At 36.3% G+C, this 26,270-nt stretch overlaps 2 protein-coding genes across 15 annotated transcripts in view; one reads left to right on the top strand and one right to left on the bottom strand.

Annotated features, from left to right (window-relative positions):
- Positions 1 to 11,078, top strand: part of LOC129246858 (embryonic polarity protein dorsal) — an 82,669-nt gene extending 71,591 nt beyond the window's left edge. For 12 of the 14 annotated variants that reach the window (XM_054885523.1, XM_054885524.1, XM_054885532.1 and 9 more), the window contains one exon: positions 86 to 3,059. In XM_054885523.1, coding sequence (XP_054741498.1) covers positions 86 to 2,065 — 1,980 coding nt within the window. In that variant the 3' untranslated portion in view covers positions 2,066 to 3,059. Of the gene's footprint in view, positions 1 to 85; positions 3,060 to 3,083; positions 3,189 to 9,341; positions 9,396 to 9,488; positions 10,088 to 10,166 lie in introns of those variants that run through there. The other 2 variants (XM_054885537.1, XM_054885536.1) reach the window with 2 other exon arrangements.
- A 1,381-nt stretch (positions 11,079 to 12,459) lies between these two features.
- On the bottom strand, positions 12,460 to 25,853 carry LOC129249179 (uncharacterized). Its single transcript, XM_054888845.1, has 6 exons — positions 25,805 to 25,853; positions 15,406 to 15,688; positions 14,344 to 15,034; positions 13,899 to 14,255; positions 13,708 to 13,841; positions 12,460 to 12,939 (listed from the first exon to the last, which is right to left on the bottom strand). Exons 1-6 carry the CDS (start codon positions 25,836 to 25,838, stop codon positions 12,657 to 12,659), a joined length of 1,782 nt encoding a protein of 593 aa, XP_054744820.1. The 5' UTR covers positions 25,839 to 25,853; the 3' UTR covers positions 12,460 to 12,656.
- Between the last annotated feature and the right edge of the window lie 417 nt (positions 25,854 to 26,270).

Below are 26,270 nucleotides of genomic sequence, written 5' to 3'. Positions count from 1 at the left end.
CCTATAACTTACAAAATGTCTGAGTTTCCAGAACTTTGGTTTTGTCCTAAAATACAACAGTTTCTAACCCGTCATGTTTTCGTAGGTATTTGTACAACTGCAGCGGCCTTCAGATGGAGCAGTTAGTGATCCTGAGAAGTTTCAATACTTTCCGGCCGAATCGGGTAGGTATTCTTTAGAGAATTTGCGTCGAACCCTCAAACGGAAGCCCGACGATGACATATTTCAAGAAATATTAGCAGCAGCTGGCGAAATAAAGCCAGCAGTTGTTGATGTAATAGATTTGGATACACCAACCGCAGATCCACAACAGGAGGTGAATTTAGGTTTTAATAACGCAAAAACAGTAGAAGCAGAGGAAGCAGATAAACGGCGTAAGGAGAATGAAATTGATGCGATAATCGACGAGAAAGTACGGGAGCTGGAACAAAAGGAACAGCTGGGACAACAGCAAGAAGTGGCACAGCAGGCTAAACCGCAAGAACAAAAAGTTCCAGAACAGCAGGAAGTTCAAACCGGCATGGAACAGCAGACAAAAGAGGTGAAATTGTCTGCATCGGGAGAACAAAAACAGCTCTCCGTCAACGATAAAATCACTGCGTGGATGAAATCCAACGACTTGCAAGACAGCGAAGGTTCTCCGCCTCCTGACGGAGCGGCATCCATTGCCTCTATCGATGAGGATAAAGTTCTTACAGCTCTATTAGATGAGGCTGCAGAGCTAGACGAGATTTATACACGCCATGTGGTACAGCGCGCCTCATATAACGCTATACTCAGTGGAATGAATGAGATTAAACCTAAACAAGATACTCAAAATACCCCCATGGAAGTGGACGATAGTTTCGATGATGCTGCCACGTACAGTAGCTTACAGAAAGCATTTAAGAATCCTATTGATATACCATTGGATGATTTGATGCCACCTACCCCTCCAGCCTCCCAACTTGCTCCAGAGGATGCACAACATTATGATCATGTCGATACTTTCGCGTTGAGTACCGATGAGGCTCTAGCAGCGCTTGAGCAGTTATCAATACCACCGCTTCAACAACAACAACGAGCTCAGCTAGCAGTCTCACCGCCTCGCCCTGTTGCACCGAAATATCTGTCCCCACACATGCATGTGACCGCAGCCGAAGAAGAGAAATTGCCTCCTCTCCCTCCAAAACGTATTCGGAAACAAGATGGGAGTGTGGAAAATCAGTCAATTGAAGCGAATATTAGTGATGTAGCAGATCGTACATCTCGCTCTCCTGTTCCGATCATAATCAAAAAGACTCCAGATCAATCGCCACTTTCAAAACGTTTACCTCCGAAACCTGGCAACGGAAGTAATTCTAATACTTTGCCAAAGCAAAAGAAACCAGGTTTCTTCTCGAAGATCTTCTCTCGACGTAAAAGTAAATCGGATCTAGCTCAAAGTGGTAACGTCGGTCCCACCTCAAACGAATATACACCAAATTTGAGCCGAGAACCTAGTATTGGTCATTTCCGTATGAATGATCCGATTAGGGGCTCAGTGAAGTCCCTGCAACCAACTTCTTTACCAACAAGCCCCTATAAAAATGAACTTGGTAAGACAACAAAGCCAAGTCGTCCAGTTGGGCGTAGTGTAAGTAGCGTCTCCGGCAAACGTCCTACACGTCCAACTGCTGATGTCATCCACATACCGCTGAAGGGCGACAGTGTCAACAGTCTACCACAGAATGAGGCATATTCTCATGCCAGTACGGTAACACTAAGCAATACACTCGATCGCAAAACTGTTTCTGCACTGCAACTTGCCGATATTCCAATATGCGAGGGCAATATGGAGCTTGTAGCGATAGCAGATCGCCAAAGCTTGCGCAATCTATGCGAAGGGGCTTTCAATGTCCAACTTGATCCCGATGTGGACTTAACAGAAGCGGAGCATTTCGCGCTGTACACTAGCATACCCCCTCAGGCGACGGCAAGCGAGTTCGATGAAGCTTCTGCATATTATGCAGCAGTCGATGCAGGAGAAATTTTAACTCCAGACGAGATTGCGAGGCGTTTGGCGGCTGCGAACTGCATAAACTGAAAGCAAACATTCGAGGAGCTCTGCCTGAGCAAGGAATTTACTGTAATTAATAATTGTGTGTAGAAAATTTGATTGTTGGCCAAGCTTAAAGTCACAGTGGAGCGGAGTGTGGAAGTATCCTACTATATTTTAGCCCAATGGTAGCTTCCTTTCTCTGATTTGAAACGAAATTTGCATGAAATGCGTAACTGCGCACACACACATGCATGTGTTTTTTGTCACATATGTATGTCTGACTTTCAAATGTACTTATTTTGAAATGCAATCTTTAGAAACATTTACATACACACACACACATATGTAAAAGAATTTAAAAAAAATAAAATGTAAACTGTGCCGCTGTTACAAAAGGTATGCCTCTTAAATTTAAGGCATTTTACTTAACCTAAACGAAGGAGTTTGTTGAAATTGTTTTTATATATATACACACATACACATAGAGGAAATGCTCAAGTTGACACTTTTTGAATTTTAGAAAATGTATTCAAAATGGCTTTGAATGGCATTGAAGCATTTTGTTAATGGAAGACGGACTCAATCTCTTGGAAGCCGCCAAGAAAAATTAATTTGTATGCGTTAAAGACGACGTGTTTTTTATAAACGAAATTTTGATAGAAGAAACGGCTGCCATAAAGCTTTTACTAATGCAGCGCCTTTCACATTTTATAATATTAGTCCTGTGAACGCGTAAGCAAACTAGATAAAATTGTTGTTGTAAACTTATGGTACTTATAAACATTGGTATGCCCTACAAATGTTTCAAAACTCAACTATTGTATTTACTTATTTGCATACTCTGACAAATTGAAAAATAATCAATTCAACTTATTTATACTACTACTTAGTTTTGGTATAAAAGTTAATTTTAAGTTCGATTAAGGCCTTGAAATTGTGTATCTCGAATATTAACGAAATACTTGTACTTGTGGAAATAACTTTTATAAGAACTAAATTTTAGCGTTCTTTGAAATATTACTTACATGCATAATAAATCAAGAAATAACCCTTTTGATTGTAGGGCCAGAGGAATTAAGACGAAAACGTCAACGGACTGACGGTGATTCAATACATCTCTACCTGCAACAACAACAAAAGAAGATCCAAAGTGATCATCCGGGTGGTCGTAAGTCTATTTGCTCTTTTATTCGAAAAGTCCACTATTCTACGATAGTTATTTTAATGCCTAGTTGTACTTGTTGCGCTATTAGTAGTGGTGCTGGTGATGGTGATAATTGGGTGATGGGTGATGGTACTAATTTGCTTTTACTCGTATGCCGACATTAGTCCTTTGATTGTGAATTTCGATGCTAATCAAGTCACTCTATTGAACTTGAATATGTTGTATGGTGCACCTGGAGCTGCGCGTGCTTCGTGCAAGTGTCAATATATGTATGCAATTTTTGCGCATGTGTTGGGTACTTCGATAGTTGGTACTTCGCAGATTGCCGTTACGGCGGTGATTTTATACATTCTATATCTATTTCCCTTTCGCATGGTCATGTGAAAGCACAAAAGCTAGCGGGCTCAAGCACTGAACGTACCTTTTCTGCAAAATGTTGCTGAGTCATATTATTCCGAAGTGTATTGTTGTCTTACGTCTATTTTCCACCAGGTCCTGGGCCGCTTGATATTACTTTACATTTTGGGCGAACTAGAATTCTTTCATCGATGATGTTACTCTACATTAGCCGGTGTTTTATATAACTATTAAACAAACCAGATGGAAGAAGAATTTGATATTAATGAAGAAAAAAATAATATTGAACTAAATGTAACAATGCATACCTGATTCTAACTGAGAAGATTGAACATAAAGGACAGGATATGAAGTATTACTAAATTAAATTTATTTCTACTTTTTCGAGCTAGAAATGTAATGCCAAGAGGTGACCACAATTAAAAAAAGATCTATTGATCTATTAATTTTTATAATTAATGACCAAAAAGAGATCGATCCTATAAACTTTCATACATCCGATTACAAAGGAAATATCTTTAATTTAAATATATCACAAAAACAAAAAAACAAAAATAATCTGAATTTCCAAAATCTAAAACATGACTTATATACTTGCCCGGACTCATACTTAGTCTTTTATATCTTGATAGGGCATAATTTTTTGGTTGCATACCCAATTTTCCAATAGTAATAAATGCAGATGAAATGGAATAATAATATTTTTTGTATCTGCAGTGTGCCCAATGGCCGATAAAATGAAACACATATGGAAATGTCAATGCTAGGTTTCTGATTTTAGTCAAAGACCTACAATACAGTCATTACAGCCTTTTGTAAATTAAAAAAAATTGAAAATTCTTAGCTGGCAATATGAATACGCAAATGAACCGAACGACCTAAAATGAATCTTTGAACATAATTTGCTTATATATATGTATAAATAGACAAATAGTCTGCACTACAACCACACAGACCGTTTTCACCATCCATTCAGACCGAAAGGTTGAAAACAAACCAAACGGCGGGAAAGTCGAGGTGGGTTTTTTGTAAAAGCTCTTGGAAACTCAGAGATGTTGAAATAGATCGGAAATAGTGAGTGAGCTAAAGCTTTAAAGAAATATTACAACGTATGTATGTATGATATGAAATGATATGGAGATGCGAAAATCATTACATACACAAACGGTTGTTGCCTTAAGGTACCCAATGAATAAAAAGTATGGTTCTCTTTTTTCAATGCAGTCCCCTTTCTTCTGTTAATCAAATAAAAATAAAAGGGCGTCTTATTTATACGAATATTGAGTCACGCAGGTAGTGTTATTAATAACGACTAGTAAGTAGCTTAGATTGTAGTATTATCAGCCACCCCCCACCCCCCTCCGTCCCTAACATATGTAATTGCGTTGAGTTTGGTCGAGCCTCTTCTCTACTTTGTGGCGTGTGTCGTAATCTTGTCCTACCATTCTATGCCTACTGCGAACGGCACGTGGTTTTTAGCAGAAATATTCCCGGAAGTTTGTCATTGCCTGCCGAGAGATGGCAGTTATTAAAAAACTTTTACTATAATCTAAATTTGTGGGATGAGAATCTTTTGATACGACGGCCGCCTTACTTACTTGTACACACTTTCAAAAGATATCAAGCAACACATTAAAAGAAATGTCATAATTATTAACATTTTGAGAAAGAGACCAAAATATATCAATGAAACGAAATATTGAAATGCCAAAACTACTTAATAGCTCTGTTGTAATTTCATAACCACCGTCTAAGCAAATAAACGAAAATATTTACGGGAGCACTGCATCTCGACTTTGAAAGTCACTTCAAGACATAATCCACACAATTTTTAAAAATCTAAGTAATAAACAATCCGCACAGGATTTAAATAGACATAACAAAATCCCGCCATATCCCGAAAATAAAGATAACAGAATACCCAGACAAGGCAAAATCACGAAATTTTGAATTCTGACAGGACATTATCCAGAGGAACGGCAGATAGTTTTTATGAGTAGCTTTTGACAGAAATACGACTGCTATCAGAAAAAACTATTTTTATTAGTTAGTGTTTTGTGCCGGGGGTTCGAACCTATGAATTTCCTAATGGCAATCACGTGTCTAGCCATTCGGCTACGGCCCCCATTACGGGTACCATTAGAATAATTAGCATAATTTTTGAAATCATACCGGATATATACAGATACATTACCTGTATATGTGTGCGTGTACACATTTTTTGACAAATGCAAACACAACAAACAAAAAAGTTATTTCAAATTATAAATGAAAAGCAAACAAAGATATTCAACGTACCTACGGAAGAAAATAAAAAATTTAATATTTAGACTGATATTTAGAAACAAATATTCACCCACAAGAAAAAATATTAGAGCCAAAAGAGATATGAGAAAACACAATTATAGACAAAGCTTTGCAGCTAGATATTTAAAAAACTCTTCTTTGAAATTGTTCTCTTTTTTAAACAAGAATGTTTTGATACTTTCTACCCATAACATCGTCGTTTTTGTTCTTTTATCTTCGTTTACTTTTCCATTTTTGTGTCACTAGCATTTTTCCTTAATTAGTTGTGAATTAAATTATAAATATTTGTATGCATAGGATCCATGATATAAAAAAACAAGGTAGTTTCATTGACATTTTTGGGGACTCTGACCTTTTGGGTTTAAGAGTCAGCCAAGGTTTATGCAGCATCTGCTCACCAGGACGTGCAGTTGCAAGCGGGTCGTTATATAAATGAGCAACAAACCAAGTATCCTGAGAAGGTCGATAAAAAATCCTTTCAATCAACTAGCAATCTAATTGAAACTTTTCCAAATTGCTCACGGTACAACACAAAAAAACTAAACAAAAAACATTTCTTCGTTGTGAGCAGCAAACAATCACCTTTGCAACCAACAAACGTCTTGAGTGAAATTAAAGGCTGGATAACGGGGGGCAATGAAAGTACAAATACTGTTAAAAAGATCAATTAAGAATATGCACTCTTTGTTTCCCTGCTTTCAGAATAGTTGGAGGACACTGCGTCCTTAAATGAAACGAATTCACTAACCAATATAAAGTGGATGGTTTGGAGCCCCCTTTGAGGCATATGTGAGACTAACGCAGTACGAGTACAAAACATGCAAAACGTGGAAATATATTAAACAAAATTTTGCGTACATAAGTAAGCTTATAAGTACTTTCCGAAGGAGTCCTAATTAAACCAAATGTCGAGTTTTCGAATTGCTTAGAAGAAACTTGTTTAATTTTTTATTATTATAATATTGATTGGCCATTTGCTTAGTACTGCACCAAATTGCAAAGAAAATTAGCTCAAGAGTAAAACTCTATAAAATTCGATAATTCTGCAGTGGTTTTTTTGGGTAGGACCTTCTTTAGAATAAAGCATCTTGACCGAAAATTAAAGAAGCCAAAAACTTAAATGCTAGCAAAAAAATTAAGAAAACTACATCAACTAATTTGTTGGTTTTAGATTTAGATTTATTTGATGTTTGACGTTCGACCTCATGGTCTTTTCTGTCCTCTACTCATCACAGTATCTCATCCATCGGAATAAAATGCTTGGCTCTATTTTGTTGCATTTAAATTTGTTTATTTTGTTAGAACAAAATGACTTAGTGAAAGAAATCGTTGTTTATTAACATCTAAAGCTTTTTAATAAATAAAAGTGTCAAACGCAGATTTCATTTTATTTCCTCATATCTGCGCTGCACTATTCTTCAAAGGATCTTCTAAGCGGTTGAAAAATCTATAAAATTTGTCTATTCATCTTGTCTCAAATACAATATTTCATAAAAAATCTCCCTTCTCCAAAAATTCCAATGTGACAACTGGAGACATTTCCAAAATCTGATTTTTAATAAAAAACGATAATAATGAAACTGCCTTCTTTTTGCATCGTAGCAAGACCTATCAGGCAACCTAACCTGCTATGCCGGAGATTAGTCCAGGCAAAATATATAAATAATGAAAAAGTAATAACGCGATTTTTTTGAATGACGATATATTTGCTGTGGATAATGTCTTGTCGGGATTCTGTACTTCGGGATTTCATCAGCATCCATTATTTACAAAAGGCTTCGAAAGTAAATGTAGGATTAAACGCCTATGAGCAGGTTTAACAAAATCAGCACTAAAGTTAAATTTATAATAACTGTAAAAATTTATAAGACTTTCGAACAACACGTATTAAATGTAACTGTTAACAATATTAAAAAGAAAATATATATATGTAAGTACAATAATTAAATAAATTTGTATTTAATACTTTTGCATTGCTCTGGAGGGAAAACTGTGGGGCACACTTTTCAAAGAATATTTATCTAACAATTTTATAAAAATAGGAAACAAAATTTTTTATCGTAGGTATACCTAAATATGTACGTACAAAAGTAGGCTTGTAGTAGCAATAACCATGAATAGGCAACTCAGCCATAAATGATCACAAGTTGAACTTTTCGCGAGTCAAATGTGACTAAAAAAGCAGAACTACTCTGTGCACATTTAAATTAAGGAGAAGAAAAAGAAATTATTCAAAGTGGATAATGTGGCTTTATGGCATTAGAGTTTGTATTTTTTGAATAATAGTAAAATTTTGGAATAAAATCACTTTAAAAACGATTAGATGATTGTTGTTCTTGAAGTTTTTTAAATTGCATTGGCCCGGAAAAGGTAATCAAGTTTCTTAGGTACGTACCTCACTAATGAAATTCTATTTGCTTAATGGCTTTTCGTGCTCATGTCTTCCGACCCTTAGCAGCTTTTTAAAAACAATTACTCAATATTTTTGCAAATATATTCAAATCATGTTTGTGTTTGCATGCGAGAATTTATTATGATAATACAAGAATTTTGTGTTTTTTTGAACATTTTTTACGAGAATTTGTTAATAATATACATAAATGTACATATGTATGTATATGAAAAATGAGCTTTGCTATTAGTTTAGATTCTAGAATTATTTTTATGTTGCTGTTGTTATATCCCCTTGTGAATTGAACGCTGAACACTGAACACTTTTGCATCAAAGCTATCTTAGCCTGAATTCTGAATGTTGCAACAGCATTAAATGTTTGCACGACAGATTTTTTTTTAATTTTAATGTCATTTAATAGAAATTCTAACTAAGTATATACGTATGTATGTATGTATATGGGGCTTCTTCGAGACAGGAAATAAAAGCGGCAGTATTGCAGGACTTACAAACGTCTGCCACCTTGTTACAAATGCTAAGCAAATACTTTTCGGAGGTTCGGCACTCATAAGTAATTTGCCTATAGTGCTGAAATATAAAATCAAAGTATGCATACGTCAGAAATTAACTGCAATATATTTTAATATGGTAACTATTTTGCTCACATTTCGTTTTCCAAGGCAATTGTGCCAACAAAATTTTTACTGCGCTAATTTGAAAGGCTTTGCGCGCAACCATGCCCTAATTTTTGACGTTTAGAAGGCTAAACTTTAGCCAAAGTTGCCTGAATATCACAGCGAACGTGAAACTAGCACGCATCTTGAACTACAGCGGTTGCGATTGCACCCAGTAAGTGTTAGTATGTGCATACATGTGTACATACATATGTGTCCCCCTCTATGCATTATTTATATTTGTTTGATATGTATAAATCCATTATATGAAAGTTGTGATGTTACCGTTTTCAAATTAAATTATTTAAATTATAATTTATTTTTATTATAAATTTTCTTATTATTTATTAATTAATTAATTTTTATTTTTAATATAAACTTATTTATTTAAATTGTAATTTTTTCTGTTTCTTATAACACCCCCAGGCATGACGAATTGGAATACTCCAAACATACCCCCGATTAAGACGGAGCCAAGAGGTAATACAAGTCATTCATTTGCCGGTTTATGCTTTGCAATATTGCCATGTGCTTTCTATACTTACTCAAAATTCTTTCACTTCTAATGTGCAGAAGCATCGCCCCAACCTTTCAATTTGTATCGTGCACCCTCCGAGATGACTCCATCTCCACAGCCGATGTCGCCGTCGACTACCTACAAACAGAATGCATCCTCGCCGTACAACATTACCGTGGGCGGAAATACACCACTGGTGTCACCTAGTCATCAATATCAAGGAAGTACGGCGGGAGGAGGCGGAGGTGTAGGTCTACTCAATACAGATTCAACTCCTGCCCAACTGGAGATTCACAATGAATACAACGTTTATGGAGGTGAACAGCAGCAGCAACACTTACAACAGTCCCACCTTTCACGGCACTATGTGCGTCAAAATCAATTGCCCCCGCAGAATGAACCACATCGGCAGCCGCACCATCAACAGCAACAACAACAATTTCATGGCATTCTCTATGACAACGCCGATGTGGGAAATTGGGAGGAGAAGTTTGCTAGCGTCGTGGCGAATGTCAGCAACGCGAGTGAAGCAACAATGAATAATTTGAATAACAACAATAATCAGTTCAACATGCAGAATTTGTTGACGACTACCGCGACAAGTGTAACAGGTGTGCCACAACATCCGCAGTGGAATTTTCCACCCAACAATGTGGTGAGTATGGCAATCCAGTTGGCTTTTAAATTACGCGAAAAAATTTGAATAAATTAATATTTATAATTTACGATCCCAGCAGGACGCACAATTGCAGCAACAGCACCATCACCATCAGCAGCAACTGCCAGCTCAACAACAACAGCAATCTAACAAGAACAACGTGACAATGGTGGACGTGATAAGGGGCGATGCCGGAGGCGATGTGAACAACGCTGACATTGTCGAAGGTGGTGAGCAGGGCCCCACAATAAGCAACCTGTTGAACTTCGATAGCGAACAGCTGGTGCATATCAACTCAGAGGAACAACAAATGATTCGACTCACCTCCGATGAATTGCGACTTTCCAATCTTTCCATATCGTCATAACACTGCAAGACGGAGAATTCGGCATAAAGCTACATGTCCTTGTGTTATATTTAGGTGCTGTCCCATTGCATAAAAGCAATGATGTTTAAGTGGCAAGAGAAAAGAATCACATGTAAATATGTACGTGCAAGTCAGAACCCCCACATACGGATATTTGCAAGAAAATTTTAAAAATGCAAACTTTAAAAATTGAAGATTGAACTCATGGGCTGCTGAACTTTCAAAACTTCAATGTAAGAAAAAACGATTATATTTGTTTTATCTTAAAATTGAATCGTCAGGCTTCACAACATATTAGTCCTTATGCCTAGGACTTTATTGTAATCTTGTAAATTATGTAAAGGTTAGTGTCCCCTTAGTCCTTGATTTGTGCTTTAAGTTAGGTTTCTACTAAATATTAATTCGAAAACTAAGTAATGATTTAATATTTAATCGGCATTGGACTTCGTGGCTAATGTAGTCGCGAGTACTATACAAAGTAGTGGCAAACTGCAAATTGTCAATTCATATGAAATTTTAGTACGCACCACCTCGGTTTGTTTTCAAAGTTGACTTTAGGTTGGTTGCACCCTGCGCCCAAGCGGTTATGACTTTTATAATAAAAGTTTCGAGAAAAAGTTATTTTTTTGAAGTTGACTTTTATTTCCGGCAAAAATAATTTTTCACTCCAAAAACAGGCAATCCAAAATTTCAAAACTCTCAAACTTTCAAAAAAAAAACCCCCATTTATTTAAGCTTGTGAGTGGGCACCTAAAGCAAGTTTTCCAAGCCATGGTAAGGAATATTTCTTTCTGTTCCAATATTCAATCAAATTCGCGGCAATATCGATTCGCTTCTTTTTAGGGATCAATCTGGCGGAAAGCTTTTTGGATTCCATGCTCAAGTTGCAAGAAGTTATCATCGGATACCGAATTTGCCAACTCAAGTTCAAAGGCAGGATGAAGATTTATCAACCGAAAATGAAAAATTTTCACTGCGTTGCCTGTTCTGAGAAGATGAATCGCGATACTAAATGGAAAAGGAGATATTTCAAAAATCAGTACAACAAAACCTCTTTCGAATTCCCCATGAGACGAATGAGTTTTGAGAAGGTTTTTGACGGATTCCATCTCTTGATTCCTTGTTTATATATTCATAATTGCCTCTTACACCCTTTATTGAGTGTTTGACCGAGCTCCTCCTTCTATTTGTAGCGCGCGTCTTGATGTGCTCTAAATGGAGGAACCTGCAGTTTTAAGTCGAATCCGAACGACAAATGTTTTGTATGGGGAGCTGTTCGATGATCACGCTATCAGAGCTTTTGCGCTGAGGTCCTACTTTTTATACCAATTTATGCAAAAATCGCCCATTAGCAAGTGAACATATGGAAGATTTAAAGTTAACCAGTGATTTATTTTTTATATAGTAACTTACAATTTAAGATTATGAGCTACATTTGGGAAAACTAATCTATGACAACAATGGGATTAATCTAAAAGCGAGTGAGAAAATGTCTACAATTCTATCTATTAATTTCCGCTAGCCAACACTCAAATTTTGGAATGATTTGAAATGCATTACGCGAAAGTCTTTAAAAAGATGACAAAGCCCAGTCATCACTTTGCACATAGATCTCTAAAGAGTCGGAACATGTAGTTAAGGATTAGAGACTTCGGTCTTTTATCTTTAACCTGGAAGTTATAAACAAAATCATTTCAAAAAGCTATAAAGGGAGATAGTTGATTAAACCAGCGACTGAAAAAGTGGAGTTCCGGCGAGCATTGCTTATAATTCCTGGACAGAAAAACTCATCATCATCCTCGTCGGCGTGGCCGTCTCTGATAAAGTCTCAACCGATTTGATCGAATGTCTGCTCATACAGTCATGAATTATTAAATTCTCTCACGCTTCCTGTAATGCAGGCAACGACACTTTTGAGGAAGCAGATGAGTTAGAAAAGTTCGATTTGGAATCGAAATATAGCCTAAACCGCGTAGATTGCACAACTAATTACAGAGCTGACTAATATTTAATGTTATCATTTATTATAAAGTTTTTGAGTTATATACAAATAACTTCCGTTTTATCATAAATCTCCACCTAACAAAGATAAAAAATGCTGAAATAAATTAAATTATTGTAATTAAAAGTAAAACAGATAGCTGTAGTCTCCAGGTGCAATTCGCTCTGGCCAATTCCAAAGATGCTGATCGACCAACATTAAGGTTTGACAATACTAAGCGCCTTCTCTAAAGTGAGTCCAAATGGGAACGTGGTGATCTTTGGTGGGGGCGTTGCAGGCAGTGTGCAATATGCGATCCAATGCAACAGTTGCAAAGTGGCGCGCTGGTACGTGATCGACTTGGTCCAATAGGTGTGCAGACGATTGCCTAATGTAGCGGCCAAACACTGCTTCAAAGTTTCCACCTCGTGCGAAAGACTGGTTACTTCCTTCCGCAAACTGGCCTCTACCTCCAAGCAGTCCTCCAAAACTAATGTTTTCCTAAAAAAAGAAGTAACCAGAAATGGAAAGTTGCTTGCTAGATATAAATATGATAAAACTATGAAACATATGTGTGGATGTATATGTAAATATGTGTGTACATTCGTGATGCATAAGAGGCGTAGGCTCTTTCTTTATATTCTACTTCCAGAACCAGATAGAAACCACACTTCGCAGGATTTGGCGAATACAGTGGATGACCTATCACTAGAATACTGATATGTAGCATAATTTTTATTGGCGCAAAACTACTTTAAATACGTACGACAGCTATGGCTTTGTTTACTAAAGGGGGAGGTGCTACGCTCGAAAAGAAGGTAACTCGTTAAACAGCTGGCAGTCTTTGGCGTTTGGTTCATGTGTTCTTCTGTATCAGCGTCAAGCGCTTTAGTTGACCCCCTGAACGGAAATGACGAGTCCAGCTCGCCTGAAAACTGACAATGACGAGCTAGACTGGCCAGAAATTATTGCAGTTTGATGCTTTTTATGAGAGCAGTGTATATAAGTGATATCGAGTCTACTGCTTTGATATGCATGCTTCTAATTATCGTTAGAATGTAATGTGCATAAATCTATGGAACCCGTATCGCTGACTGAAAATAAATCGTCGTTCAAGAGGTTAATAGTAACGCTTCCTCAGCTTGTTAGTAGAATTACGGTTTTTTAGAACTACGGTTTTTCTGGATCCGTACGAAAACGCAACTCGCTTGCTCAAAAATAACTAGAAAAAATATGGCTTTGAAGTTATGCGGGAGGCAAAGTACTCACTGTTTCTGCTCAGAGATTTCCAATTCTAGTGACTCCAATTTGCTCAGCGCCGTAGCTAACGCGTCATCTTTCTCCTTAATTTCATTATGTAGTTTCTCCTCCTTTAGTAGTGATTCGTTGTTAACTTCGCAAATCTGAAATCATCCAAAAATTAGCAATGGGCCGAAATAAATTTTTATAGGTTGTACTACCTCATTAATTAGCTCATTCTTTTGTGCCTCTAAGGCTTGCACCTTTCGTTGTTCCCTGGACAAATTGGCCTGAAGTTCTCGTTGTTGCGACATTGCTTTAAATAGTTCTGATTTAGTCTGGGTGAGTATCGCGTTGAGACTATCAAATTCCTGCTCTTTAATTTGTATCTGTTGTTCGAGCACTGCTTTATCCGCATTTAGACTGATGAGCGAAGTGGTGAGACTCTCGCAAGAAGACTTTGTGTTGTTGATATCTTCTAGTGAGCGTTTCAGCTGAACACTCAGCTCATCATTACGCTTTTGCTCAACACGAAAGAGCGTATTGAAGACGTGTAACTGGTTCTTGGCCTTTATTGACTGCCAATTGACAAAGTGTACAAACATACATAATTCATTAAGAAATATAAACATATGTATCAAATGTATCAAATGACATTCGACTTACGCCACGCTTTAAATCGTTAACTTCTTCCATAAGACGTTTGACCTCATCCCGCCGCTTTCGCCAGGCGTTCAACATAATGGTTGCGAAAATACGCATTCCCGCTACCTTCGGATCGCGATCCTGTATCACATAATAGTAGTTGTTCTGACCGAAAATTTTCTTCACCAGTGAGGATTGACTGGAGCCTCCGATCATACCGACTATGTCAGTAGTGCTATTCGTCATCAAAGCCCTGGAGTCATTTGAAAGCCCACTTATCGACTGCGACTGTGACGAGGCTAATACTTGGTAGTTGCTGATGTTGTCGCGACGTGTGCGCTTCAAATCCATTTGCGTAACCGACTTTCGTATTCGGAAATTCAGAGAGGCAACTGTGAATTGTTGCTTCAAGGAAATCTGGTTTGTGGGTAGTTTTGGTGCTGTCGTTACAAATTTGAGGTTACTGCAAGTATCGTTACAGCTTGGCTGCGGTGGCACCGAGCGCGACGCAGTAGACGGCTGATCTTCAGTTGTGGTTGTGAGTGATTTTAAGGCCTTGTACTCAGACCTATTCGTTTTGGCATTTGGCTCTGGCGATATATTGCGGGAGGCGTTTGTGATAAGCGATGCTGACGATGATGACGGCGTGAGTAACAAGGCACGAGGAATTTGAGATTTCAAACAGAGGGCGGTAGAGCACTTTTGCGGTGAACTGATGTTGACGGAGAGGGAGACGGAAGTAGGGATGTGGTCAATTTAAAATACCGTTTTTTTTCTTATTTATTAAAAATGTGTTTTCTTGCTACGATTGGGTGCGCTAACTTGTTGTGGACAAGCGAGCAAATATCGAAATTTTAACGCAATTCAGTTATACAAAGAAAAACCGAAAATTTTTATGTATAGTTCTTTTGAAAATTTCAGAGTCGAAAAACTGAATAATCTAATTATAAAACTGACTGAAATTTCTTTGTAGCAAGTAGATATGTACGTATGAGAAATAACGAGTGAATATCGGCCGGTGCCTTAAAACTTACCTTCTCGAAACATTCGGAATAATAATGTCAACAGATGTTTTCAACTCACCCAACTTTCATTGACGCTTTCTTTTGATTTCGACGACCACCAGATCTGCGCGATCTTTTACTCTGTCCGTTATTCGTGTGATGTTGCTTGCGTTTAGTTGCATCTTCATGGGCAGTTCTAAGTCTGATACTCCTGCCGGGTGTACCGCTGGTAGGGGTGGTCGAACGATCTGTGGCGATACCGTCCGTCTCGCTTAAATTCTCGATGGTCAGCGTTAGTTGTGGAACAGTGGTTAGTATTTCCGGCATATTGAGAGAGCTTGAGTCGGTTGAAATTAGTATTACTGGAAGTAATGTACACAATAAATAAACAGATATAATTCAATTGGGTTTGACTTAGAATTCCTTTTTATTTTGTTCTTCGAATTTTTCCGATTTCTTTGTTAAATTTGGCTACAGTTCAGGTGCGTACAGTGCGTTTTCTTGGTGTCTTTCAAATTAACTTGATATGCATGAAAGTACGTACATGTTTAAAACATTTGTAGTAATTAATGAATTACTATTATTAATTCCTGAGGCAAGGAATCTCAACGTAGGGGATAAATTCTCGTTTGGCGTAATCGCGTCTCGCATTAATGTATTTTTTAGATATTGCAGGCATTACCAATTTGAGAATGCAGTTGTAAGTATGCACGACAATTCATGCCGATTTTTTTGCTTTACATGTTATCTTTTTTCTTCTTTTGTTAGTCAATCATTTACCCAAACTTTTCTTTTTGTTTTTGTCTCATTGACTTTATCTTCTTAAACAGGCATGCATAACAAACTTTGCTATCGCATCATCCACGTTTTAAAGATCCATCTTTACGCCACCAGCACAAAATTACATATGCACCGCTCACAGTCTGTATCCTACGCAAGATTAAGAAGCCTTAGAAATAATATTTGTATGCAACTGCATTCATACATAGTACATACATACATAAGTATGTGCATTTGTATATGGTATGTATCCACCTGCGTGAATTTAAGCATAAAATAATTATATGTTATCAGATTCCATAGCCGAAAACCGACCCAAAACCCATTCAACTTGAATTATTTTGCATTTAATTATTAAATTTGTTCGTATGGTTGTATGTATGTATACTAATATGTACTTGGCTGCGTGTATGATAGAACACAATTTTACCACATATGCCACCACCAAATCCAACCATCAGATGAATACACACAAGCCCAGAACCTCCACTTGGATTCAATTAAGTAAACATACAAAAAACTTTGATCCAGCATGGACGTACATATTCTGACGTATGTATGTATGTACATATGTGCAGAATCATTCGAAAAATTTTGCTCTTAGAAATGTGCTCGTTATGTGCACATTCTTAGTTAGCGAAAAGCAATTTCCTATATGCCATACTATTGGAGCATAAACTCAACGTATAGACTTTGCGCCCTCCTGGTATGTATTGGAGGAAGCAGCGTTGGCGATCTCGCTAAGTATCTTGACCAAAGATAAACCAGCAGAAATGGAATAGCTTAACGAGCTTAACTTCGTTAGCTTAAGATGCGCTATATTCGCTACATCTGTTAAAAATGCACTACCAAGCGTGTGAAGTCTTTTTCTAGCTAATCCCTCATGCTCACAAAGGAGGTGTTTAATAGTTTTCTCTTCTTCTGTATTGTAACAGCTTCTACAATAATCATAGAATGGAACTCCTAGTCTTCTTGCATGGTTACCTATTATTCAATGACCGGTTAATACACCGAAGACATAGCGAAGTAGATTTTGACTTGACCCAATTTTGAGTGGTCATGGATGTTTTAAATCCTACCTCCATAAATTCAAACACGAGAGTGAATAACTCTGCGGAAGCGGAAAGGACAAGGATGTGTATCATGCCTTGAGTGCTTACGCTTTATGGCAAACAGAAGCAGATTAAAAAAAAAATTCATTTTTATGAAGCAGTTCAGGACCCAGAGGAAGCTAGACGAAGCAACGACGATTAACGAAGTCCCAACTCACCCACAAGAAATGCCTGGCGGCTGTCTAGTGGGGTAAGCAATTCTTCGTAAAACAGGTATATCGTGATTTCAGTTGGTCACTTGAGGGTGGCGCCATCACAACGCCCATCTCGCAAATCTCTTTGATAAGTGCAAATTGTACTGAAGTTGCCTTAAATCGTTCGTATGTGCATTATGCCTATGTGCGTGTATTATCTTGTGTACGTTAACACATTGACTGCCACGGCGCATGTTTTTTTACAACACCTAATACTTCCTGGGGTGCCACGTGGCAGGATAGCCTACGTCAGGATTTGTTTCACATTGGACCATATCATGCGTTCTCCTGCTACCCTGCCTGAAATTTTTTATGTTTTAGAATAGGCTAATATTTGCAAAAATTGTTGGCCCAATTTTTATTGCGCTTCCGATTCCGTCATATTGGGCCATGTCGTAAAAAAACCAACGGTATGTAAGCTCAGTTATAAAATCCAAAATAAACAACAAAGCAGATCGGGGATCACTCAGAAATCAGCACACAGCACCCTGTTCGGGCTCCGCTGAAGGCTGTCGTTAAATGCGCTCGGCACTCAATGTGTTAAAGTAATTGTTCTTATTCCTAATTAACTGTGAATAGATTGAATGATATTTACAGCCAAAAGCACACACATACAATATACACACGCATATGCACAAACGTAAAGGCAAAAGTACATCAGATAGCGAGCAGCACCCAAAAGTGGATGCGAAGGAATGAAAAAGCAAAACCGGGAGCTACGATATAAGCCGATTTGCCCTTATAATTTCAATTTTCAGTTTGGTCAATTGAAACTAGGCCAATTTCTGTACGATGTCTGTCCAAATCATACTGTTACATGCACATTGAAGGCCACACACAGCCACACAAATATAAACAAACTTTGGATATTCGGACATTGCCCTTTATTGATGGCCATAGGACACCAGAAGTTGTCCCCATTGATCTGTAGGCAGCACATCAAAGCATTGTAGCAGGAGCTCATCAAAGAAAAAATAAATAAATAAAATTACAAAAAAAGGAGGTGAGTATCTACCAAACGAGTAACGCGTTTGCGCGGATTTCACTTTTGATTAAATGCCTGTAGGAGTTGGAGAGGCTGGCAAATATACTCAGCGGCTGCCATTAGCATCACACATAGCCGTTTAGGTGCTTCATTGTCAGTTCGGCTACGGTGGCAATCGGTCGATTTTGAAAATTCGAACGCAAAATCATTTACTGTAAATATTTATATACATAGAAGCAAACTACCGGGGCATATTAAATATTCGAATCATTTGATAATCGAAGCATTGCGTTTAGCGGTTAAAAAAAGCACTAACAATGGAACATTTTTGCATTTCGACATGACTATATTTAAAAGAAGATAGAAACGAACGACTTTTTGCACTTAACGCTTGTTCAAAAACTTGAATTTGGGTAAGAAAAAACGAAATCAGGTAATTTAAAATAGACATTTAACACCCTAAGTCCTACATTTTAGATAAAAATTAATATACAAATATTTGTACATTTATTTAATTGGTAAGTGTTTTCATAACGGCAATTTACAGAAAATGCAATGGCATTTTTAAGCAGAAATCCCAGCTGGCATTCTAGTTTTTAGAATACTTTCTTAGTTCAAACTCTGGCTGCAGTAGTATGTACAGTAGTAGAGACATGTACATATTGTATATTTGTATGTATTAAATATTTGAAATAAATGAAAATGGTTGTGTCCCGACAGGCAAAAATCAATTAGGAAAACTTAGCGAGTTTCTTTAAATGGTTGAAGTAAATATTACTAAGCCATCTATGCATTTGGTCATTAAGATATTTAACAAACAATACATACACACGCACATATGTATGTACACATAAATAACGGCTATCGGTATTACAAACAACATGCAGGCCGTCTAACTAGGCAAATTTCAAGCCCTTTCGCTTATAAATACAATAGAACAGAATTTGATCGATAAACTATAAATAGAAAGTTATTGGACGGAGTGGAGTGGTGAGGTACGAACAAAAAACTTACAAAAAGCAAACCAATTGGTTGATGATGGAAAAGGGAGCGTGTCATTATTCTGTATTACAAAATTCTGGGTGACAAAATTCTGTAAATTGCAAAAAAATTCTGCTTTTTAAAATTCTGCTTTTTTAAAATTCTGCTTTTTAAAATTCTGCTTTCTAAAATTCTGCTTTCTCAAAATTCTGCATGTTTAATGCGAAAAATTCTGCTTTATTCAAGTTTTGTGATTTTCGTCATACAAGAAGAGAGTCAAAGTTCTCATCTCCAGGTAATATTTGATTGCAAACATATGTACATACCAATGTATAACTGTTATCAACTATAATTAATGTAGGTATGTACATATGTACGAGGGGATTCTGCTGTTTCCGTGGCGCCGCAATCTTATGGCGGATTCTTATAGAACTCGACAAAAGAAAACGAAATGACAGAGTAAAATTTTTTGATATCTCGCTTAGTTTTCGAGATATTGAATAAAAAAAAGGCCGGAAGGCCTCAATGGTTTTAACACGGAAAGGAGTTCTACGCAAAAATACTGTGGATTGCGTAGCCGGAGTTGGACTGATGAGGGTTATTTTTTTGAAGCGCGGACGAAGGCCGCCCACGCGAAAAGGAGTTCTACGCAAAAATACGGTGGATTCTATCGAAACTGAAGAAAAAATTATTATTATTTTTTATTTAATATCTCGAATAATAATAAAAAAAAATAATAATAATAAATTAAATAATTACATTACCTCTTTAACATTGTTAACATTATATTTTAATACAGAATTTTCTAATACAGAATTTTGAAAGCAGAATTTTAGAAAGCAGAATTTTAAAAAAGCAGAATTTTAAAAAAGCAGAATTTTAAAAAGCAGAATTTTGTTTTTAGAATTTTGTACATACAGAATTTCGACACCAACCCGATGGAAAATACTTACCGTAAAATAAATTTAAAAAATTTATAAGCACATTTTTTTCAAAATTTGTTTAAATATTTAAAACCTTAAATGCCTATGTGGATATTACCAAATAGATGTACGTTAAAATTATGTAAGACGGTTGTTGGATAACTGTGAGAATATTTCCTTTGTATTAAATTATCTGTTAAGTTTATCGCAACAATATCGGCAGTGCTATTTTTATCGGAGAAGTCCAACAACAAAATGGTGCGGAAGCGCTAGTTGAATTCTGGAAGAATCACCACTTTGAAATGTGCTCAACACCAAGTCTGCATAATTAGTTTTTATGGGATCCCTGTGCTATGTGCATGGATCTAAAATTTGTCACATATCACGAACTACTAGTATAATAAACAAATTTTTAGTCTTCATTGCGCTTAAATTTCAGCTCTTTAGCTTGCGAATTGGTGGACGCTTAGCGGATATGAAAACAATAGGAGTTATTAACTCAGAAAAAATTTGGATGTACTTTTGATTAAATAAGTATAATTCTCTTTCAAGCTCCCTTTTTTTAACTGAATATATAAGAATTGTACATATGCGGGACAGCGAATAGCTGAGTGTGAGAAGGGCATGTTTTCTATACGCACACATCACTCATTTGCTGAAAGAGCGTCATAATTCAAAAAATTATTAGAACGCAACCATTACCACCAACTCTTCGGTTACACGTTCGTTGCGAAAAAAATCGCTTAATAATATAATTACTTGGGACTGTGTCTTTACTTTTGCTTCAGAAAGAGTAGTAAATTGAGAACTGTGAAACCATTTTTGGCAAATTCTTGATTTTTTGAATTGTGAAGTTCTTTCAATAAACGAGAAGTAAGTATTTGCATATGCAAATACATTTGTATGTATGTAAGTACATATATAGTTGACACATGCATCCTTTGCCAGATATTTCGCCCAGGTTTTCCTGTAATTCAAGGAAATTTAGGGACGCACAGTTTTCATGAGAAATTGCTTTGGCGAACAAACATACATACCTACATATGTATACATAAGTATTTATGTATGCATGTGTTTTTTTGCAACCGTAGCGGTTCTAATTTTCAACCATAAATAATGTTGGTTATTTTTCAATACTCCAAACACACGGGTATATACTGATACACATGCAAACATTCACATATATGCATAAATACATACATACTTATGCACGTATTTACTTATAAAACAATTGGCTCGGACGCCGCTGTTGTGTTTGACATTTTATACGACCTTCTTGAGATGCTAATTCAAACAACATCACATTGGTGATAGCTGAATAGAAGAAAACAGCTTACAAAATATTCGTGTGACCAAGTATGATTCATACATTTATTCGGGGAACCCAGCAGGCAAACAAGTTTTTGACGCCGTTGTCTCCTCGAACTAAAATAAAAGCTCTGTTTCACCTCTTTTGTACGCACGCCCGAGTTGTCAATTGTTATTTGTTTGGTTTCCATTTATCTACAATTTTACAGCCATGGAGCCACAAAGCGAAGAGACGTTAATTTTATTACATATTATTGCGACGTCGTGGTATAAACGGTTTGAATTTTAATTTCTTATTTTGAGGACAACCTTTTAGCTAACTTCAATGATTTTTTGTGTTTGTGTCCCGCCTGCACCAGTAAAGATTAACTTCCTGCTCTGTTTCCTATTTATTGAAACAAACACATGAGGGTACAGCTGTTTTTTATATACATATGTGTATCTGTGTATGTATATATGTATATTTTGTATTCCACTGAATAGCCATTTCCTTGCATTCGGCATTTTGCTATGTTTTCAATAATCGATGAAGTGCATATGTTGTTGTTGCCGTAAGGTCACATTACGGTCACTAGTGGAGTAATAGTTCCATATCAATCTACCCTTTGACTGTTTTGACTCCCTGAAATCCTGTGAAGTACACAAAAACTCTAATTTTTCATATGACAATCGGTTACTTTTTTAGTTTATTTTTATGACAAAAAATTGCGCGATAATTGAATTTAGAATAAACAAATGGGCCCATCAAAATACACTAGGTTATTCCCGAGAGATCCCCAATATATCCCCAAATAATAGCGACACCTGCATGACTATTCTGGTATTCGATAAATACCATTCACACAAATCTAATCCGATCCGCATTCCATTCATTAACCCGCTGTTACGGTATTTGTCGGCTGACTATTCACACTACAAAAGCTTGTAATGACAGCTCGCCGTGTTGTCAGTTGCTCCGTGGTACAAAAATAGAATGTGGTTCCATCCACTAACATTCTTTATCGTTGTCTACCACTTGCATTTTAAATGGTTTATGAAATTTCAGTAAAACCTGCTTCCAGATTCACTAGCAGCTATATTTTTTTGCTCGTGAAGGTAATCCAATTTAGAATTCTAGTGAAGTTGTGTGAAAATATTAAAGTATTGAAGAAAATATCTTGAAAGGAAGGAAAAACCCAGTTCCGCATCTCCAAACTGCAGGAATTCTGTGCCCCTACTTAAATGGTTGGAAGTAAAGTTTTTTGCTTTTTTAAAGATCCTGTACCTAAGAAGAGTACCTGAAAGTTCATAATGTTAGATGCATCGCTGCAAAGATGCCCGAAACTATGTGATTAACTTAAGGAGCGTGGAGGAACCGAGGATAACGAGAATAATACCTGACCTTCTGGGTGAGCTCTTTTACGTGTTTATTTATCTGAGCTTGATAGTTCACAGGGACACTATTTTGGCGTGACTACGCATCTTTGGATAAATTTATTGAAAAATACGTTTCAAATTCTTTAACCTTTACGTTACATACATATGTGTACAAATTGGATTTGTATGTGTACTTTATTTTAATTTTCAAACCTGTAATCGATTGACATAACTCTCGACTCTGAAAATATAAAATAAAAAAAATTTGTAAAACAAAAATGGCTGGCAAATTGTGTCAAACCAGAATAACGTTGAACAATGAAATCGGGATGTATGCAGTTCCCAGTGGTGCTTTTCAAAGATAATAAAATGAACTCACTTCGAGAAGACAGGTTGGAATGCTTGATAGGCTTAATCATAAACAACCTACCTTTGAAAGACAAATCTTAAAATGGTTGATAAATTGGGCGATACAGGTTCAAAAAACCCAACATCGGAATTTTTATAAACAATTTTTTATCAAAGCTATATATATATAATAAATCTTCCAAATTTATCTGAATATTTCTGAGCGCAAGACTTTTCCACATCCTTATTGGAGGAAAAAAATGTTAAACGTAAAATGCAATTTCGTATTAAGTTCTTGAACAACAAGCTTACTTAAATCTCAGCATTGAAGTAAAAAACTATTGACACTAGCAAAAAATGGACACAATCGAGGTTTATTTGAATTTTGTTGTACAAAACACTGACTCTATCTCCGGCGTTTGTTTGGTCAGGTTTTTGGCTAGCCAGGTCAGTTTGTGGCAAACTTAATTTTCTCAACTAACAAACAAAACTACTCATGGTTTGTGGTCCGAATTCTAATATTTAAATATGCAAGTAAGTAATTTTCAATCAAACCATCATAAAATGATCTACTTTTTAGTAAACTCCCAATTGGAAGATATTCTGCAAAACTTTCAAGGGTAGGTACAGAGCCTATTTATTCCGAATGAAAATCGGTATACTTGTAAGTGCCGGTTTAAATTGCGGAGTTTTCGAATTGTTTTATCTATAAATTTTTCGTTGCCATTCGTTCGAAAAAGAGAATATTAAAACTTCTCAGCTCGGAAAAAGGCATGATTCATTACTAGATCTGGATTTCTTTCTTATCAATAACGGCATTACCTACGAGCTATCGTACAGAGACTATCTATCTTGCATTTAATAGTGTACGTACATACATACTTATTTTAAATGGGTCAAAAATAAAGCCAGCGTTACGTATTGAACAATTCCGAATCAGATTTCACATATTAGTTGACAGGATTAATTTATAATCTTCTATTAGGTATTTGGCCGAGCTCCTCCTCCTATTTATGACGGGCATCTTGATGTTGTTCCGCAATTTATGCATTAGCAAAATAATTTCATGTATTTTTTAATACAAATATGTTTTTACAAAAATGAAGGGGAAACGTTTTACTCTCCGATAATAAAGGTCCGTTTTAATACCACACAACTCATTTTCAATATTATCAACTATTGGCGCCACCTTCAGCAGTTTTTAGTAGACAATACAGCTTCGGATCAAAATTTTGTCAAGAATTATGAAAATTTGAATAGATTAAAAGAAAAAATCAAAATGTCCAGGAATAAAAATCTTACCAAATTTGGCTGCCGTTTTATTTTCATATTCGATATTTTCAAACTAAAATGAAATAGTGAATTAAAAACACTAATCCACAAAATATAATTTTCAAAACATTTAATTTTATATAATATAAGGTTTGTTTTGCTTAGTAAAGGAAATATAAATGGTTGCTTCGCAATTGATCCAATTCAAGTTACAATCCCACTATTGCAAGCCTAGTCATTAAATTGTAATACAGACCATCCAACATCACTATTTCGAATTTGGACTGAATGAACTCACACAAGCATATGCATACATAAGTGCGTACGTAGTAAGTATTGCATATATGCACATATACATATATCTACGTATATCACCCAATTGATTTATGCGGCCTTGATTTTTCCATAGCTTTGTTGCATTGTTTGGCATAGAGTTCACACTAAATCATACGCGTGCATACATACATATAATATGTGCAATACTGTTTAGATACGTGCAAGCCCCAAACTGATCGATACTAAATATATGTGTGTATGTACGAGTAAATACTAACAACGACCGTGCGCAAATTTGGAAAATTGTATGTACAATGGGTAAAGAGTATCTGTTGCTCATCTTCGCCACGCCAACCGGGTTGTAAGTCTAGAAGAAAATTTTTATAGAAAACGCTGTCGAAAGGCTAACAAATACACAATTTATTATTGCATGCTAATCAATTTTACGATCGCAATGTGTGCTCCGTTGCAGATGCGGAATCGAGTTTTTCAGAGACCATATTTTGCTATGGGTGAAAACATATAAATATGTGTGTATATTGTATGTATGAGAGTACAAATAGATACAATATTTTTTAGATATTGTAATGGATAGTAAGTATACGCACCGTTGCACCAGAAACATGGGAATTCTACATTACTACATATCGTCCCCTTAGTATTAAAATAGCCTATAAATTTTTTGATGTTTTGAGAAAATGAATTTCAAACTTTTTGTCGAAAGTAGCTCTCACTCAAATCTCGTTATGTCTGTAAATATTTATCATTTTTTGACTGACGTTTTGACCCACTTTGTGGAACTAGAATTTGACAAAATTTTGACCACGTATAAAATCGACGATGGAGAATCCAAAAATTCAATAAAAAAATAATAGCCTATGAGTACATAGGCTATTGTTATACTAAGGGGACGATATTTGCATTTAAAAATATGTATGCATACAGGAAAACTGGTTGGCATTTATTTTGAAGAACATTTAATGAAGCTTCGCGAATTCCCGGATAACTCGCTGTTTTCGAGTTTGCTCCGACATAAACTGTTTTCTGCGCGTAGCGTAGGATTGATACCGGAGATATTGATGGACAACTCGACGCATAAGACCCTCAGAAATATTGAGGTCCCTTGCACGGACCCTCATTGATTTTGAAGGATCCTCGTCAATGATCGCTTGCGTTCGTTAAATAAAATCAGCAGATCGCACAGTATGAGAACGTTCCTCATGTTTTTTTGCGTTTTGCATCGCCTCCCGATGCTTCTAATTCACGGCGAACTTTATGAACGATCGAACGATAACTGCAATTCTCTTCTTTTCTTGACTTATCTGAAAAAGAGCAAAAAGAAAAATAATGGTTTCGAGAAGTTATAGCCAAATAGATGCATTTTCTCAAGTACCGTATGCACCATGTAC

This window comes from Anastrepha obliqua, chromosome 5 (genome assembly GCF_027943255.1).
Source record: "Anastrepha obliqua isolate idAnaObli1 chromosome 5, idAnaObli1_1.0, whole genome shotgun sequence".
In the NCBI taxonomy this organism is placed as follows: Eukaryota; Metazoa; Arthropoda; class Insecta; order Diptera; family Tephritidae; genus Anastrepha; species Anastrepha obliqua.
This window is presented reverse-complemented; position numbering and strand designations above follow the sequence as displayed.